Source organism: Synchiropus splendidus, chromosome 11, assembly GCF_027744825.2.
Source record: "Synchiropus splendidus isolate RoL2022-P1 chromosome 11, RoL_Sspl_1.0, whole genome shotgun sequence".
NCBI lineage: Eukaryota > Metazoa > Chordata > Actinopteri > Syngnathiformes > Callionymidae > Synchiropus > Synchiropus splendidus.
In genome coordinates, this window is record NC_071344.1 from 3,808,198 (window position 1) to 3,822,106 (window position 13,909).

Consider the following 13,909-nt stretch of genomic DNA (forward strand, 5'->3'; position numbering starts at 1 on the left):
AAATTATTCCAGCTCCGAAAGACACAATGTCAAAACAAATTTAGAGAAAAACAAACAACAACAAAGGTCGCTTTATTCTTGATAGTATTATTAAATATTTTTGACATTGCATGAGCGATAATTCATAAGAGCCTATGTGTACAAGCCAAGTCTGGTGGAATATCTGTTGTATGAGATCTTGTGTGATGAACTAAATTCTAGAAAGAAACTAGCTTTAAAACACCACAAAACAAGGACATGCAGCAATTCCATAAATGTCATGTGTTTATTTTGATCACAAAAGATGAAAAATATATTTCATTTGAGCTATCGTATAAAAAGGGGCAAACATAATTCTAACAATTAACAGATCTTATCAAGTTAAAACTTGCAAAAATGATTGATGTGAAATGGATCACTAAAAAAAGGATTCATTTCCAAGCTATTTCATTTTTTACTTTGTGTCCATAAATCGGATGTCCATGATCAATAGAGTGTTTCTGGGGAGTGGTCTGGGCGCTGGGGAGAGAACCTTCATCAACTGTGCTTGTGTGTCTACAAAGGTCACAACTATGAATCCACACACCGGACTTTCTACTATACCCTTCCTGACCCCATCCTCGCTCTCCTCTGCACTGCTGACACTAAGCACGTGATACGTGAGGTCTCTTCCCGGAGTAACAGGAACCAGCTTCAGCTGAGTGTCGTCCTGTGACATCCCCAGTGGGAGGCAAGAGTCCGGGATGGACGGAGCGCCAATTTTATAGATGCGGACATCAGAGAAACGGACCTCGAAGGAGAACGGGAAAAAAGACAGTCCTCGGAAACCATAGAAGTATTCACGGATCTTTTCATCGCGAGCATCCCGTCGACAATCCTTCGAGCGTTCCACAACCCCTCCGGACTTGGGTAAAAGCACGACACGAACAAAGTGCGGGAGATCTCGTTTGAGTTCATTGTAAAGTCTCTCGTGATCCAGCACCAACACGACATCCACCTCAAAAGCGGAAGCACAGTGGACAAGAGCTTGGTATCCAGACCCTTTCACCCAGCCACAAGTGTTGATGATGCAGCCCCCAACGCTGGCTTTCCTGTTGACTTCACAGCGCTGGGAAAACACTTCAGCCAGACACGACGTAAGCTAAGGACCAGCAGAAAGAAAAAATCTTCAACATAAAATGACACAGCTCGTAGAAACTTTTTCTCAGGATTGAAGAGTCACCTTGTTGTACAATTTGATATTTGTTCCTGGGGTGGTGGATCCAAAGTGATAGACCAGAGGCGCCTGCACTGAGAAACCTTCCTCCACATCTGCTGGACGCTCAATGCATAATGCTGACACTGTCCCTGGCACAGACACCTGTGGGAAGATGATTTCACTTCATTCAAATTTGATTTTCCATTCATTATACAGTACACAAAACTGAGATTAAGACCATTCATCACAATGGTAGACCATTTGGGTTGCTAACGTGTGATATGAGAGAAAGTAAACAAACAAAAGAGTAGTCCTTGTTACTAAAATGTCTCTGTTGTCCTGTCCAACATTGTTTTGAAATAAAGCACTTTGGTATCCTGGAAATCTATCCACACTTCATATTCCCACTTGGTTCCAAGTCAGCTCCGGAGCTCCCTGGGTTTGAAGGGATCATTTCAAGTGGTGAATGGCGAGTGCCCTCAGTCTTAGGAGTATTGGGACTCACTACACTTACACGTGAACGAGCAAAATTTTGTTGCCATGATATAGTGACATGTTTTTGTGCAATGACAATAGTCTAAGTCTAAGTTCACAATGAATTGACTGGTTGTCTCTTACCCCGCTCTGTCCAACATCAAGCTCCACCAGTGTCGGCCTCCTGCCTACTCTCACGGCGTAGCTGAGGAGCAGACGGCACAAGGTGGATTTCCCCACATCTGTAGGACCAACGACCATCACCTGAAAGGGTATGACTTATAAGTATGGACGCAACTGATCCAAATGCTGCCTAGGACGTAGTAACACACATATCCAACATACCCTTGGACCCCTCTCATTGTCCCTCTCAGCTTGTTTCCTCATCTGTTCCAAGGCAGCATGTGTGTTTAGGTAGAGCAACATGGGTGTATCCTTGGACACATAAGCGACCTGTTGGATCAAACGTGATCGGAATATATGTCATGGTGGTATGATGAAGAGTCACTTCATCTTCCATGTGCTTACCTCCGGCTTCCCATACAGATTGATGCTGCATCCGTGCCAGGTGAACACAGCAATCTTTGAGCCAGGTCCGAAGGTGTACTTCTTGTTTCGGTTCAGTTCAGAACCAAAGACCTCAGCCATTCCAGTGAGAAGCTCCAGCTCAACATGATCTGCAGTTTCTCCTGACTCAACCTCGAACCGGAGTTCAGTTTCTTTCTCCAGGTCAAACCTTGTGCTGGTTTTGCCCGACTGAGGAGCATCCTCACTTGTCTGTTCCACACCCTCGGTCGACATGGCTGAAATGGCATCAAGAACAGTTTTTATTATTAAGCAAGTTTATTTAAATACAATTGATTATTAAAAAGAAATGAGAAAGAACCAATTCCAGCCATTTATGTTAGAGGGGGTTAGGAAAAGAAACCGTTTCAAATATATAACTTGGTATGAATCCACTCATTAATAAAACAGCGAATTATCGTTTAACAAATGAGCGGACGCAGTGATTATGTGTTGACTTATTGAACTTCTGTGGACACATTTCTTCAATATTAATTACACTGCCTTTAAATACTTCGCTAAACGTGAAACGTAAAGCTTGAATGGGGGTTAGCATCAAGGAGCTAAATGATAACGAAAACTCTGTAGCAATGGATAGTAATGTAAGGTAATAGCGAAATACGGTTGAAAACATTCTCATTGTAGTTCGGCCACGACCACGGTAAGTTCGAAATAAATACTTACCAGGTAATTCCGGTGTAACGTTGACGCACTGGAAAACGCTGCACTCAGAGAACTCCGTCACTAAAGTCGCGTGCAGATGACGTCACGACCGGATCGCACAATCGTCAAAACAAATCATAACGCCTTTCATGAACCGATTAGAAACACGTGTCCCAAAAGAAACTTTATCTTTTTAAAATGAACTTCCTATTGCCAACACCTGTCCATCTATACAGGTTAGATCTGGTGTTTAAAAAGAGAAAGTCTCCATTTAAAAATTGTATTGTGGTGTATGTAGAATTGTATGTAGACTATTCAACAATTGCAACAATTGCAGACTGACAGAATGTCTTTCCAATTATGATCTCTGTTGACCTAGTTTACATTTATTTCACAATGTGACGTGCGATAAAAGGCACAAGCTTCATTTATATTGCAGATACTACCAAAACAACAGTGGAATTTATTGGCAAAGCAAAACTAGTGGCAGAGGTGTAAAAACACAACAAACAACAAACAAACATTACAGAACAGTCAACATTAAAACAACATGCAGGTGCAGAGTCGCTCCACTGAGTGTCAGTGTAGGCAAAAATGAGAGAAGCAGGCGCTTGGATCATCAGAGAAGAGACAGTGAAACTTCAGTTTAGTCACTCCTCGTCATTGGGCTTCCACAATCCACATTTTTGAAACACTAACTGCAACGAAAGAGAACATTTATAGTGATACACGTTGAAAATAGAATAGAAAGCACAACACAGAAGAACAGAATATGATGGATGCTTGTGTTTGTGTTTGCCTTCTTATGCCAATGCACATTGCAAGTTGCAAAACTTACTCAAGCACCTATCATTTCCTATTGAATAATTGTGAGATCTGATGATGAAGTGTATGAACATTTTGACACTTGTTAATGAGTAATAGCAGATGGAGCGATGATTGATCAACAAGAATTATTAACAGAGAATCACAAGGCAACCGTAACTGGTCCACCTTCAGCGACCCAGTTACCTAAAAAATATTATGGTACTATGGTACCTCATTTGGAACTTCACTCTGTCTTCAGTGCTTCTTGCAGAGCATCAACAACCACTTTAGGCTCTGGAAACTTCAGCTTACGAGGTGGCCCCTTTTTAATTCCACTCCAAAGTGATGTTTCTGTTGATATAAGATGATAGGAATTCATTTTTAAATGAGTTATTTAATATTACGTTAACAAGAGCAACTGTTGCTGTTGTTGTTGTTAAAGCTGTGTATTTAATACCGTCATGTGGCACAGCACCAAAATCTTAAAACATCCTCATGTTGTGCAATTCTTTACCTTTGCCTTCATCCATGAGAGTGACCTCAAAGCTGTTTCTTCTGGGCTTTTCAGGGTTGAGGATCACAGCGAGTTCAGGGCGAGCAGCAAGGAGGGATGACTTCACCTCCTCAGCATGACGCCCATACACTCGTCAGCTCTTGCTGTAAAAACAAACCAGAAAAACAATCACACCAATTTAAAAAATAGGTTCTAAAATATCATATTCAGAAGTCATAACCTGATGTATCAATATAGCTTTTACTTTAATAAGCAATATCACAGCAGTTTCAAAGTAAGCTGGCATTCTTTTCCTTAATATTATTGTCACTCTGACTCCTCCTATTCAACTGGACATTCTGTTGAAGTTAGAAAGATGTGACAATGCAGCAGCCTCGCCTGCAGCTGTCTCCATGATAACAAAATGTGATGACGCAATAATTTACAGCCATATGTAAAAGGGGGCAAGTGACGGGGATGGTCCACACCAGTGTTCGATGACAACACGTCGACCCTTCTCTCCAGCCTCACTCGCTCCTTCATTCTCCTTTTTCTCTTTCACAGCAGGTTTTTCTTCAGATTCTGCTTTGCGCTTTGTCCCCCTGCGACCTGAAAACAAACCAAGAATTTTTAGATGGATAAATACGACTTAGGTGTCTCTGAACAACAATCAACAACATCAGAAGGCACATTATTTATATATGTACTTAACATGCATAAAATGCATTGAATAACGAATGAAGAATAATGAATTTGAATGTAGTTTCACTACCATCATTGTAAACATGGTCAAAGAACCTCTTTTTATGATTAGCAAAGCCAGGACAAGAACAAAAATAGAATGGAAATCTTGACTGAATGGGTTCACTTTACCCAGCCCTACAGCATGTAGACTCCAACGTTAAGAAACTTTGAAAAAGAGTAAAAACAGGTTTAACCGATTTATGGTTGTATCGTAATTTAAGAGCAAATGGTCGCATTTTCATAAGTCACACGATTAAACACAGCAGAAGTAAGTTTCACCTACCTGCTTTGGACGCCATTTTTGTTATGAAACTTTCGCGCTTCAGGACCGAACCATTACACCTTTGTATTGGGGGACAGCGGACAAAACCACTTCATTACACAGGGGGTCTACCGTTGTGCAATTTGATTTTTTTGGCGAATACTTGGAAATATAATGGATATTTTCTTTCTCATATTTTTATTTTGGTGCGAAGCTTGATTGAATTACAAAACACAATGTCTTTATTATCGCTTCTGTTCAGACACCCATATAGGAATTACCCCCCCAAAAAAAGCCAGCACTAGTATTTTATTTAAGTGTCAGTATTTTTTTTTTATTTCATCCCAATTTAAGGTCTAAATTAGGATACAGACGCAAGCACACATCACAATCACTGCAAAGAAAAATTGAACAATGCATATGCAAATTGGAGAATTGCTCGTTACTCCAAGAAAGAGCAGACACAAGCCTATTTCAAGAACAAATATGGTCATAACGGAACAGCGGTGAGTCACACCAAGTTTAAGAATTGGCCACACGTGACAAGTGTCTGCCTACAAGTGAGCAACAAAACCTCCCACAGGGAGTTGAGGCTGACTCAAAGACTTGCCGTTCACATCATTTCACATCTGTTGTTTACAAATACGTGTTATAAATTGAAGAGATTCAGTAAAATACAGGGCTCTGGACAATACGTACAAGAACATATTCCCTAAGAGACTGCTGCTTACTCTTCGCAGCTCAGTTCATTTATTTCCCAAAGATGGGGACAGGCAGGTCCGGGCCTTCTGTCTGACTCATCATAAACTCTTTCAACAAAGTGCTGACAAAGAGATAGACAACTGTCATGCACATCCTATCTACCTCAACTTGAACAATATTTTACCTAACAATGGTTGATTTGATGTTTTACTTTCTGCGGATCACAACATTATTATTTATCCACCCACACATTTCACACTGCTGATTCAGGTCAGATTGCAGGGGCAGCTGTTGGACCACGGATGGCCAAACTCCTCTCACTCTTGATACATCATTCCGCTCTTCAACCACCGAGGTGACCCTCAAAAAGTGGTCATCTGTCTCTTGATCTCACAAACTTTACTTCTTCACTTCATGAACAAGACTCATGAACTAGATCCTAAATCTCCTCCATAAATAGATGGATCTCACCTCTAACCTCTGCTGCCTCACATATAGCTGTGAACCTTCCAGTGAGAACCAAGGGCCTTGTTTGAGGAACTAAAATGGCCTCACCTTCCACATACATCTTGGCTTTCAGACCTCAGATAAGCATGCGTCAATAGATACAAGTTTGTGTTTTGGTCCTCCATTTGCAACATGTTTTAGGGTGCTCCAGATGGAGACTCCGCATGTGCCGAGGTTCACTGCCTGAGGTAGGGAGTCTCAGGTTCCTGTGTGTAGGGAGCATGAGAACTGCTGCTAATGATATTCATCAATTATGAAAAACTCTGTTGTTGTCACGCCGCCTAATCTAGACTATTGTGTTATGTGGTATTCTTGTCGACTGTATCAGGTTCACATCTACTGGCGCTGAACTGCAGACTGGGACTGGGACTCGCACGTCAAACTGTAGCACTCTACATAAGTTCATTTGATACTACTGAGGCAGTTAAAAGCTGATTTACCGGATGGAAACATGCTTGCTGTATGAGCACTTGAACAACGGTTGCTGCAATTCTTTACATCTCAAATACTTATTAATGCGTTTTGATTTGGAAGACTCAGCTGATTTTTATGATTGAAAAGAAAATCATTTTGCAGATATTAGGCAGAAGCGTTGTGCCTCATTAATGCCTAAATTCAGCACATGGAAGTTGTGAACGTCACAGTGCGCTAATAGAGACACCAACTCAAAGCACCCTGGCCAAAAACAGCATCACCGTGCGTGGGTGAGTTCTTGTCAGCGAGGGATAGATGACTGAGTAGTTGGGGTCCAAACAAAGACAAGCTGACAGCTCAAGACAGGAAGAAACACATGCAGCAGAAGGGGCAGGATTCAGGGGAAGAAGACAATTGTATAGAGAAGAATGAGTGGGCCCAGCATGTGACGCTACACATCATCAAAGTCGGATGACTTCAGAGAGAGCCTGTGCACTAATGGCCGGTAGTGGTTGTTCCTGTTGGGGAAAAACCGGATATGTGCTACTTCATAAACCATCAGCATCATCTTCACGCCTACGTTTGAAAATATGGGGAGAGCAATCATCTGGTCACGACTTCGGAGCCACATTGACACATCTGAAAAAGTCATGTGATCATCGACCGTTCAGGGTCTGCAGAGCACACGCAAACATTCCCTCCAGTCCTAGTCTACTCCCTATGCGGTCTAATCCCAACTCGTGCATTGGGAGAGCCTGAACAGTTGAAATAAAAAAATATATATCTATATTTTTTTTGTGACGTTATATATATGTACAGCTTCACTTAACCAGCGTCAAATCCAGAGCAGGATTTGAACCCTGAACCTTCTGGCTGAGAGGCAAGCACTGTCCGTGTTATTAAGAGAGTTGTGTGGATCAATGTTCCCTCTAATTTGCGTGCGCAATTGCGCATTGCTCATACAGTCTTGGCGCACAAAAAATATCTACGCTGCGCACCAAAAATCCATCCTGCCTCGTCGCATCAGACCAATAAAAATAAACGCCCACTGCGGTCAGCTACCTGATGTCCTGGCTGACTGGCTTTTATGAGCTGATTTCTCTTAAAGTCGCCCGTGGTTGGGCAAAACGCGCGCATACACTGGGCCAATTGGGAGCGCAGTGGAGTGCCGCTCAGGAGAGGGAGAAACGAGAGAGAGGTTTCAGAGATAACACGCCAGTCAGGTGAAGAAATTAGCGTTATCCACACCGGATCACTGTTCCGTGAGCAGCCGCCACAAGAATACGGTGATTACAAGAGGTCTAAATTAAGTGTCACACTTGTCGGTTTCATGAGTCTTATCAGCTTGAGATAGGATAAACATTGTAAAAGTTGCTTTGAGAGTTACAGTTAGTTTAATTGTTGTATTCGGAGAATCTAGATTTTATATTTTGAATATATGACGCTATTATTCAGTTTAAGTATATTTAAATATGTAATAATGTATCCAATTAAAGGACAATTGAAAGGCTTTTATTTCTATTGTTTTATTTTAAAATTATTAACACTATTATACTATTACTATTACACTATATACTATTACAGAAGTCAGCACAGCCGACATCGACCGGTCGCTCACAGTGGTCCAATGGACTGCTCACAGTGTTATGTGTGTTTGCTCAGACACATGAAAACTTAGAGGGAACATTGGTTAAGAGGTTTGTTTTTATGCTCCATCTGCTTGGTTTTCCACTTCTCTTTACATACTCTGTCAATGAAAGCTCAGATACAGATCCAGGCTTGTCTCATTCTCATCAAAGACTCCCCACCGTAGTACTTCAGGCATTTTCAGCTGCGATTTGTCTGGGAATTTTCCAGGTAATTCCAGGCAGGACGAGGAGATTGGACAGACCCTGCACCAGACGGTCAGTCTGTTGAGGGGGTGTGCAATTATCGGGATGAACTGTCACTTTCCCCATCCTGCCCCCTCCCTGAGTCATCTCTGAACCCCATGCCTTCCACAACACACAGACACACACACATAGACACAGACAAAATCCTGGAGGGATCATTTACTCATCGCTGTGTAAGTGATGCTGCTGGGGGCGAGAAGTGTAAATTACTATGACTGTGATATCACAATGTGGCATGAATTGTTTGCACATCACCCACATAGATCGTTATAACCACTTTCATGGCACAGATTTAAAACATGTGCCCCAAAAATCATGCTACGGTTGAGCCAATTTTAACCTTGAGTCAATACAGGATAGGAGACAAGAAGGACACAGGTTGCATAGATTTCCATTCTTTTTAATAAAACACAACTGTCAAACAGGTTTCATCGAAAAATATAGAACCTAATTTTGTTATGCAGATATGAAGCCAACACTGGACGAGGACGAGGATGAGAGGTGACTTGAGAAGAGGCACAAAACCAGCTAGAATATTTCAACCATGTCACCTTGAATTCTGATTTCAGGCCTGAATGTGTGTATGAAACTAAATACCATGTTGTGAGTAGTTTTCCCAGGAGGGAAAAAATGCTTGTGATGCGAGAATGTGCTCAGTCTGAACAGTAATGTTCACAGGTAGCAAAATAAGGCTCACTTCTCTATCGCTATTAAAATACACACCATTTAGTGTTGCTATGTACAGGCGTGGGATGATGTGTGTTTTCTGGCATCCATCCATTGTCTTGTAGAATTATAAAAGACATTTGCTTGCTGTAATTCCATCTCTCAGATTGACTTGTCCCTCACTCCTGTTCAGGAACTGTAGTGATGCTATGTCATTGTCATCTCAGAAACAGAATCCATGTCTTCTTAGAAAACAAATATTGTCGATTTACCACAACACCTTCATGACACTGTATGCGGTGAGACATTGAGTGTCAGGTGTGTAACAGTGTAGGCTTCCTTCTTGTCGTGTCTGGTTGGACCTGACATCAGATGATACTGTAGGTTCTAAACGCTCTAAACTTACCTCTGTCTTTCCTCATCTGAGTGGAGCAATACCCAGTAGATTTAGGGAATTGTGACCCATGTTTTGCTAGAAAGAGCAAGTTGGAGCAAACTAAGAAAAAAGGTGTCGAGAGGAGTTCAACCGAAGAGGAACTGAAGTAGGATTGTCGCTGCACAGACAAAGAGCAGGTGAAGGAGGACTGGACTTGCTTGTCCAGGAATAGAGGAAGAGGGGAAGGGTAGGTTGTCATACCCAGGGGGGCACTCCATCTCTAAGCAGCGGATGGAGGCATCTTCATTGCCATAGTTGGCCCAGTATTCTTCCTGGTCAACCTTCGGAAGAGCTACTTCCTCCTCAGAGGGTTCGTAACGAGTGGGGAAGGACTGAGCTTGTTTTCTGTAGGTGTACTTGGGCTTCACTGCGGAGAAGGGGAATTCCTTGACGATCTCAGTGTTTTTCTGGTATGAGGACTTGGATGATGAGGCCGGCTTGTTCTTAGAGAGCCACCAGCGTGTTTTTGTGCTGAATGTGGTGGTGGTGGTTCCTGTCAGGGACCCAGGGTCAGGCAGGGGACACAGGGCAAAGTCCAGCTCTCGGAGGAATCGAAGGTCTTGCCCCCGACGCTGGGACGGTGAGGTGCACATCAACTCGGAGGATGATATGCGAGCTTCACGAAACCACTCCCACAGCGTACGGGCCTCGCAGCCACAGGACCACGGGTTGGCATTCAGCCGGAGGAATTGGATGCCCTGAGTGTCCTTCATCGCCTGTCCAGGGAGCTCAGCTAGGGAATTGTTGAACAGGTACAGGATCGTCAGACGTCCCAGGTCACGGAACGCCCGGCGATGGACCTGCTTGATGCGGTTGTCATGGAGGAGGAGGCGATCCAGGTTGACCAAACCACGAAAGGCATTTTCGGACAGGGCACGGATCCGGTTTCCATGCAGGAACAGATGCGACAGATTGACCAGATCGGAGAACAGATCATCTTGCAGAAAGTGGAGTTGATTCTCCTGGAAGTCATAAATGTTGGTTAAATACTGGAATGGAATCTGCATCTCTACGCTTGGGAATTGGGACGCTGTGAATTCTGTTCAGTTGTTTTTCCTTAGTTTTATGAGCAGACAAATTCACTTGAGGTATGAAGGTAGTGAGTTGCCATCTAAAAGTGAAGGATTCTAATGAAATAGACTTGAAAGAATTCCTCACCTCAAGTAGTGACTCTTGTGTTATACAATAATCTGATTGGCTAGAAGGAATACAAACCTTTGACATTCACAATCATGCAGCGGCCACAGAAGTAAATAAAACAGGAGTAGAGCTCCTACATGCTGCATGCTTTATTTCCTGCTGCATTCTCCTAGCTCAGCCCACACTCTGTGGTTTTGAGCCAAAAATAAAGGCAGCTAATGCATTTCAAGTAGCTGATAGCAGACATCATGCCTCACTTGGAAGGAGAGATCGGAAAGTGTTCCCTGCTTGTCCATCAATGGCTCACTTGATCAGACTGAACTGTGACTCTTCGATGACGACAGCATGTCTTTTCTTTTTTTTTAATGATGATTTACCTTGTATTCTAATATCTTTTTAACAAGTTAATGGTGCATATTTGAAAAAAGAATATTGTGAAAATAATTAGAATCAATAACAACAATCCTTTATTTGTCTTCACAAGCAATTCATTATTATTAAAATGTACAAATAGCAATGAATTTGGTCTAGAGAAACCAAGGTTTAAAAGTAACTCTTTGCTAAAATGTCCTGATGTGGAATAAAACTGTAAATAAAAACAAACAAACAAACAAAAACATTAAATGAGTAGAAACATATCTTACTAACTCAATAGTAGAACTACTGCCGATGCTGTCGATGTGTATTTTTTTTGCTTTTTACTATTAAAAAAACCTGTTGCTTATCCAAAACTAATCTTTTTCCTCAAATAATAATATGAAAATGAAACGTTTTCTTATTCAGATTTAGAATTTGAAAACTTTGTTAATTTCCATTTATTGGCCATATTGCTGTGACATTATCATAATTTAGGACTTGTTGTTTTGGTAGTACAAAGTTTCAAATCTGAGAGCTGTTCTGCCACGTAGCCCACACATGGGCAAAGCAAACTGAGCAGATCTGCTCAGAAAGTGGTTCTGCAACACATGAATCGCTCTTCAGTAGAGGCAGAACCTGTGAGGATTTACCTGCAGGTAGAGGAACTGCAGACTGTAGAGCTTGTGGAAGAGGTCATGGGGGAGAGTTGCAAGCTTGCAGCGGTGCATGTGCAAGCTCTGCAGCTTCTCCAGGCCCCTGAAGGCTCCACCTTCCAAGTGTCGCAGCGAAGGGTTATCCCCCAGATCCAGCTCCTCCAGCACCCTGAGGTTACTAAAAGCACCTGCTTCGATCCACGTAATGTTGTTACCATAAAGCCACAGAACCTGTGGAGAATGAAGGATGTGAGCGAAGATAAAAAAAAAAACAGGGAGAAAAAGATCTCACCTGTGTCTCGAAGCCAAAGGAGTCAGAGCGGAGCTCTGTGATGTGGTTGTTCTGGAGGAAAACACGCTGCGAGTCGTACGGCACCCCGACCGGTACCATGGTCAGGTTCTGGGACTGACAGCTGACCGTCATGGGAGTGGGATAACACACACACAACTTGGGACATGCACCCACTCCTGATGGCTTTACCACCACCAACCACAGGATCAACCACAGAGAGAGTCCACCTGGGGAGAAAGACCAATTTTCAGTCAGGGTCATAAAAAGTCGCATGAGCTTATATTCTTATTAAAGAAATCATAAAGCATTTGCGCTTCTTTAATCTAAATGCATGATTTGGCACGATTTTTTTGGTAATTTAGTATATTTTTTGTCCTTCTTTACAGTCCACAGCTTCTTTATGTTTTGAAATAAAGAAAAATGGTGATGGAAAAATTGTATTCTAGTCTTCCGTTCAGGCTGTTGTAATCAGTGATTGTCTCTGACACCGTCACGACTTGTCACAAGCTTCCAGAACTTGCCCTTTGTATCACTGACGGGGATCTATTACAGAACCGCTCATCCATTCATATCTAACGGATTCTTTTACTCCGGTAATGAGGCTCCAGTGACATTGTTACATAACAGCATAAAAGAGGTCATAAAAACCTCTTAAAGAGCTTAAACATCTGAAACCCTTAGAACGCCTCCAAAAAAGTGATCCACACGTGCCACCCTGCATCGTATTAACCTGCTTTCCGACTTCCTGGACTGATTTGGCCCAAAGTTAGTTTCCATTGAGGAGAATCGGGCGTAAAAGCAGTAAAAGAACCGGGGTCGGTTACAGTTCTCATCAATAATTCTGCTGATTCTTGGCACGGCTCAGGTGACCGCACGTACGCACAAAATGGACCACCGTGGTAAAAGTACCAGCGTGAAATAATAATGAAGTTCCCATTCATCTTCTGTGCGCAAGATTTTCCACTGGCTCACCCCATGACCTTTCAACAAGACCGTTTAGCCCGAAGTGGATGTTGAGGCATATATATATATATATATATATATATATATATATATATATATATATATATATATGCAAACTGTTGCAGAACTGTGCAGACACTTCAACACCTCGTCAAGAATCAGATGCATACATACACATAACTTAGATTTCGGAATGCGTAATCGTGCGTAAAGGCGCGCTCAGAAGGTCAGCATCGTTTTAAAGTTAAAAGAAAGCAGCCATTGAAAGGTCAAGCAGTTCTACATTCGTTTCATTTGAAAGCAGTAATGCACTCACACTTGAAGTTGTGAGCGCTGGATCTCCTCTTGGTCCGTCGGGTCTCCATCTCGATTCAAAGCCGAAAGCGAGTTAGCCTGCGCGGCGTGCAAGTGCCAGCTGACTGCTATCTCTGCTCAGCTCTGCGGACCGAGGCTCGGACGGAGTGACGAGAGCAGAGACCACGAGGAGATGTTTATACAGGAGATCTCCGAACGCCCACGGCGTGGGCTACTGGAGGTTCCACGCTACGTCACCACAGCAGGAGGGAGGGCTGGTACCGGAGGAAGGACAAGAAAGGCAGGAGCCGGGCGGGATTCCGCCTTCACGGTTCCGTTATATTGAGACGTTGGAGAGAGCGGACATGATTTATGGTTATTGTAAAACACAATGCTCCGATGGTCACCA

At 42.6% G+C, this 13,909-nt stretch overlaps 3 protein-coding genes across 3 annotated transcripts; all 3 read right to left on the reverse strand.

Moving 5' to 3' along the window:
- Nucleotides 1-111: 111 nt before the first annotated feature.
- clp1 (cleavage factor polyribonucleotide kinase subunit 1) lies at nucleotides 112-2,975 on the reverse strand. Its single transcript, XM_053879466.1, has 6 exons — nucleotides 2,900-2,975; nucleotides 2,180-2,454; nucleotides 1,997-2,104; nucleotides 1,796-1,915; nucleotides 1,202-1,339; nucleotides 112-1,120 (listed from the first exon to the last, which is right to left on the reverse strand). The coding sequence occupies exons 2-6, from the start codon at nucleotides 2,450-2,452 to the stop codon at nucleotides 434-436; spliced, it is 1,326 nt and encodes a 441-aa protein (XP_053735441.1). The 5' UTR covers nucleotides 2,453-2,454; nucleotides 2,900-2,975; the 3' UTR covers nucleotides 112-433.
- A 319-nt stretch (nucleotides 2,976-3,294) lies between these two features.
- selenoh (selenoprotein H) lies at nucleotides 3,295-5,229 on the reverse strand. Its single transcript, XM_053879668.1, has 5 exons — nucleotides 5,206-5,229; nucleotides 4,667-4,787; nucleotides 4,200-4,342; nucleotides 3,917-4,036; nucleotides 3,295-3,576 (listed from the first exon to the last, which is right to left on the reverse strand). Exons 1-4 carry the CDS (start codon nucleotides 5,219-5,221, stop codon nucleotides 3,930-3,932), a joined length of 387 nt encoding a protein of 128 aa, XP_053735643.1. The 5' UTR covers nucleotides 5,222-5,229; the 3' UTR covers nucleotides 3,295-3,576; nucleotides 3,917-3,929.
- A 4,070-nt stretch (nucleotides 5,230-9,299) lies between these two features.
- On the reverse strand, nucleotides 9,300-13,656 carry rtn4rl2b (reticulon 4 receptor-like 2b). Its single transcript, XM_053879505.1, has 4 exons — nucleotides 13,523-13,656; nucleotides 12,244-12,470; nucleotides 11,949-12,182; nucleotides 9,300-10,763 (listed from the first exon to the last, which is right to left on the reverse strand). Exons 1-4 carry the CDS (start codon nucleotides 13,569-13,571, stop codon nucleotides 9,888-9,890), a joined length of 1,386 nt encoding a protein of 461 aa, XP_053735480.1. The 5' UTR covers nucleotides 13,572-13,656; the 3' UTR covers nucleotides 9,300-9,887.
- Nucleotides 13,657-13,909: the final 253 nt, after the last annotated feature.

What these genes read in the sequence shown, in the direction of transcription:
- clp1 (XM_053879466.1), bottom strand. Translation starts at nt 2,452, where the DNA reads ATGTCGACCGAGGGTGTGGAACAGACAAGTGAGGATGCTCCTCAGTCG. An exon ending in ACAATGAGAGGGGTCCAAGG is followed by an intron (nt 1,916 to 1,996) that starts GTATGTTGGATA and finishes ATACCCTTTCAG; the next exon opens with GTGATGGTCGTTGGTCCTAC. An exon ending in TTGATGTTGGACAGAGCGGG is followed by an intron (nt 1,340 to 1,795) that starts GTAAGAGACAAC and finishes ATCTTCCCACAG; the next exon opens with GTGTCTGTGCCAGGGACAGT.
- rtn4rl2b (XM_053879505.1), bottom strand. Translation starts at nt 13,571, where the DNA reads ATGGAGACCCGACGGACCAAGAGGAGATCCAGCGCTCACAACTTCAAG. An exon ending in CAGCGCTCACAACTTCAAGT is followed by an intron (nt 12,471 to 13,522) that starts GTGAGTGCATTA and finishes CTTTCTCCCCAG; the next exon opens with GTGGACTCTCTCTGTGGTTG. An exon ending in TGCAGTTCCTCTACCTGCAG is followed by an intron (nt 10,764 to 11,948) that starts GTAAATCCTCAC and finishes TATGACTTCCAG; the next exon opens with GAGAATCAACTCCACTTTCT.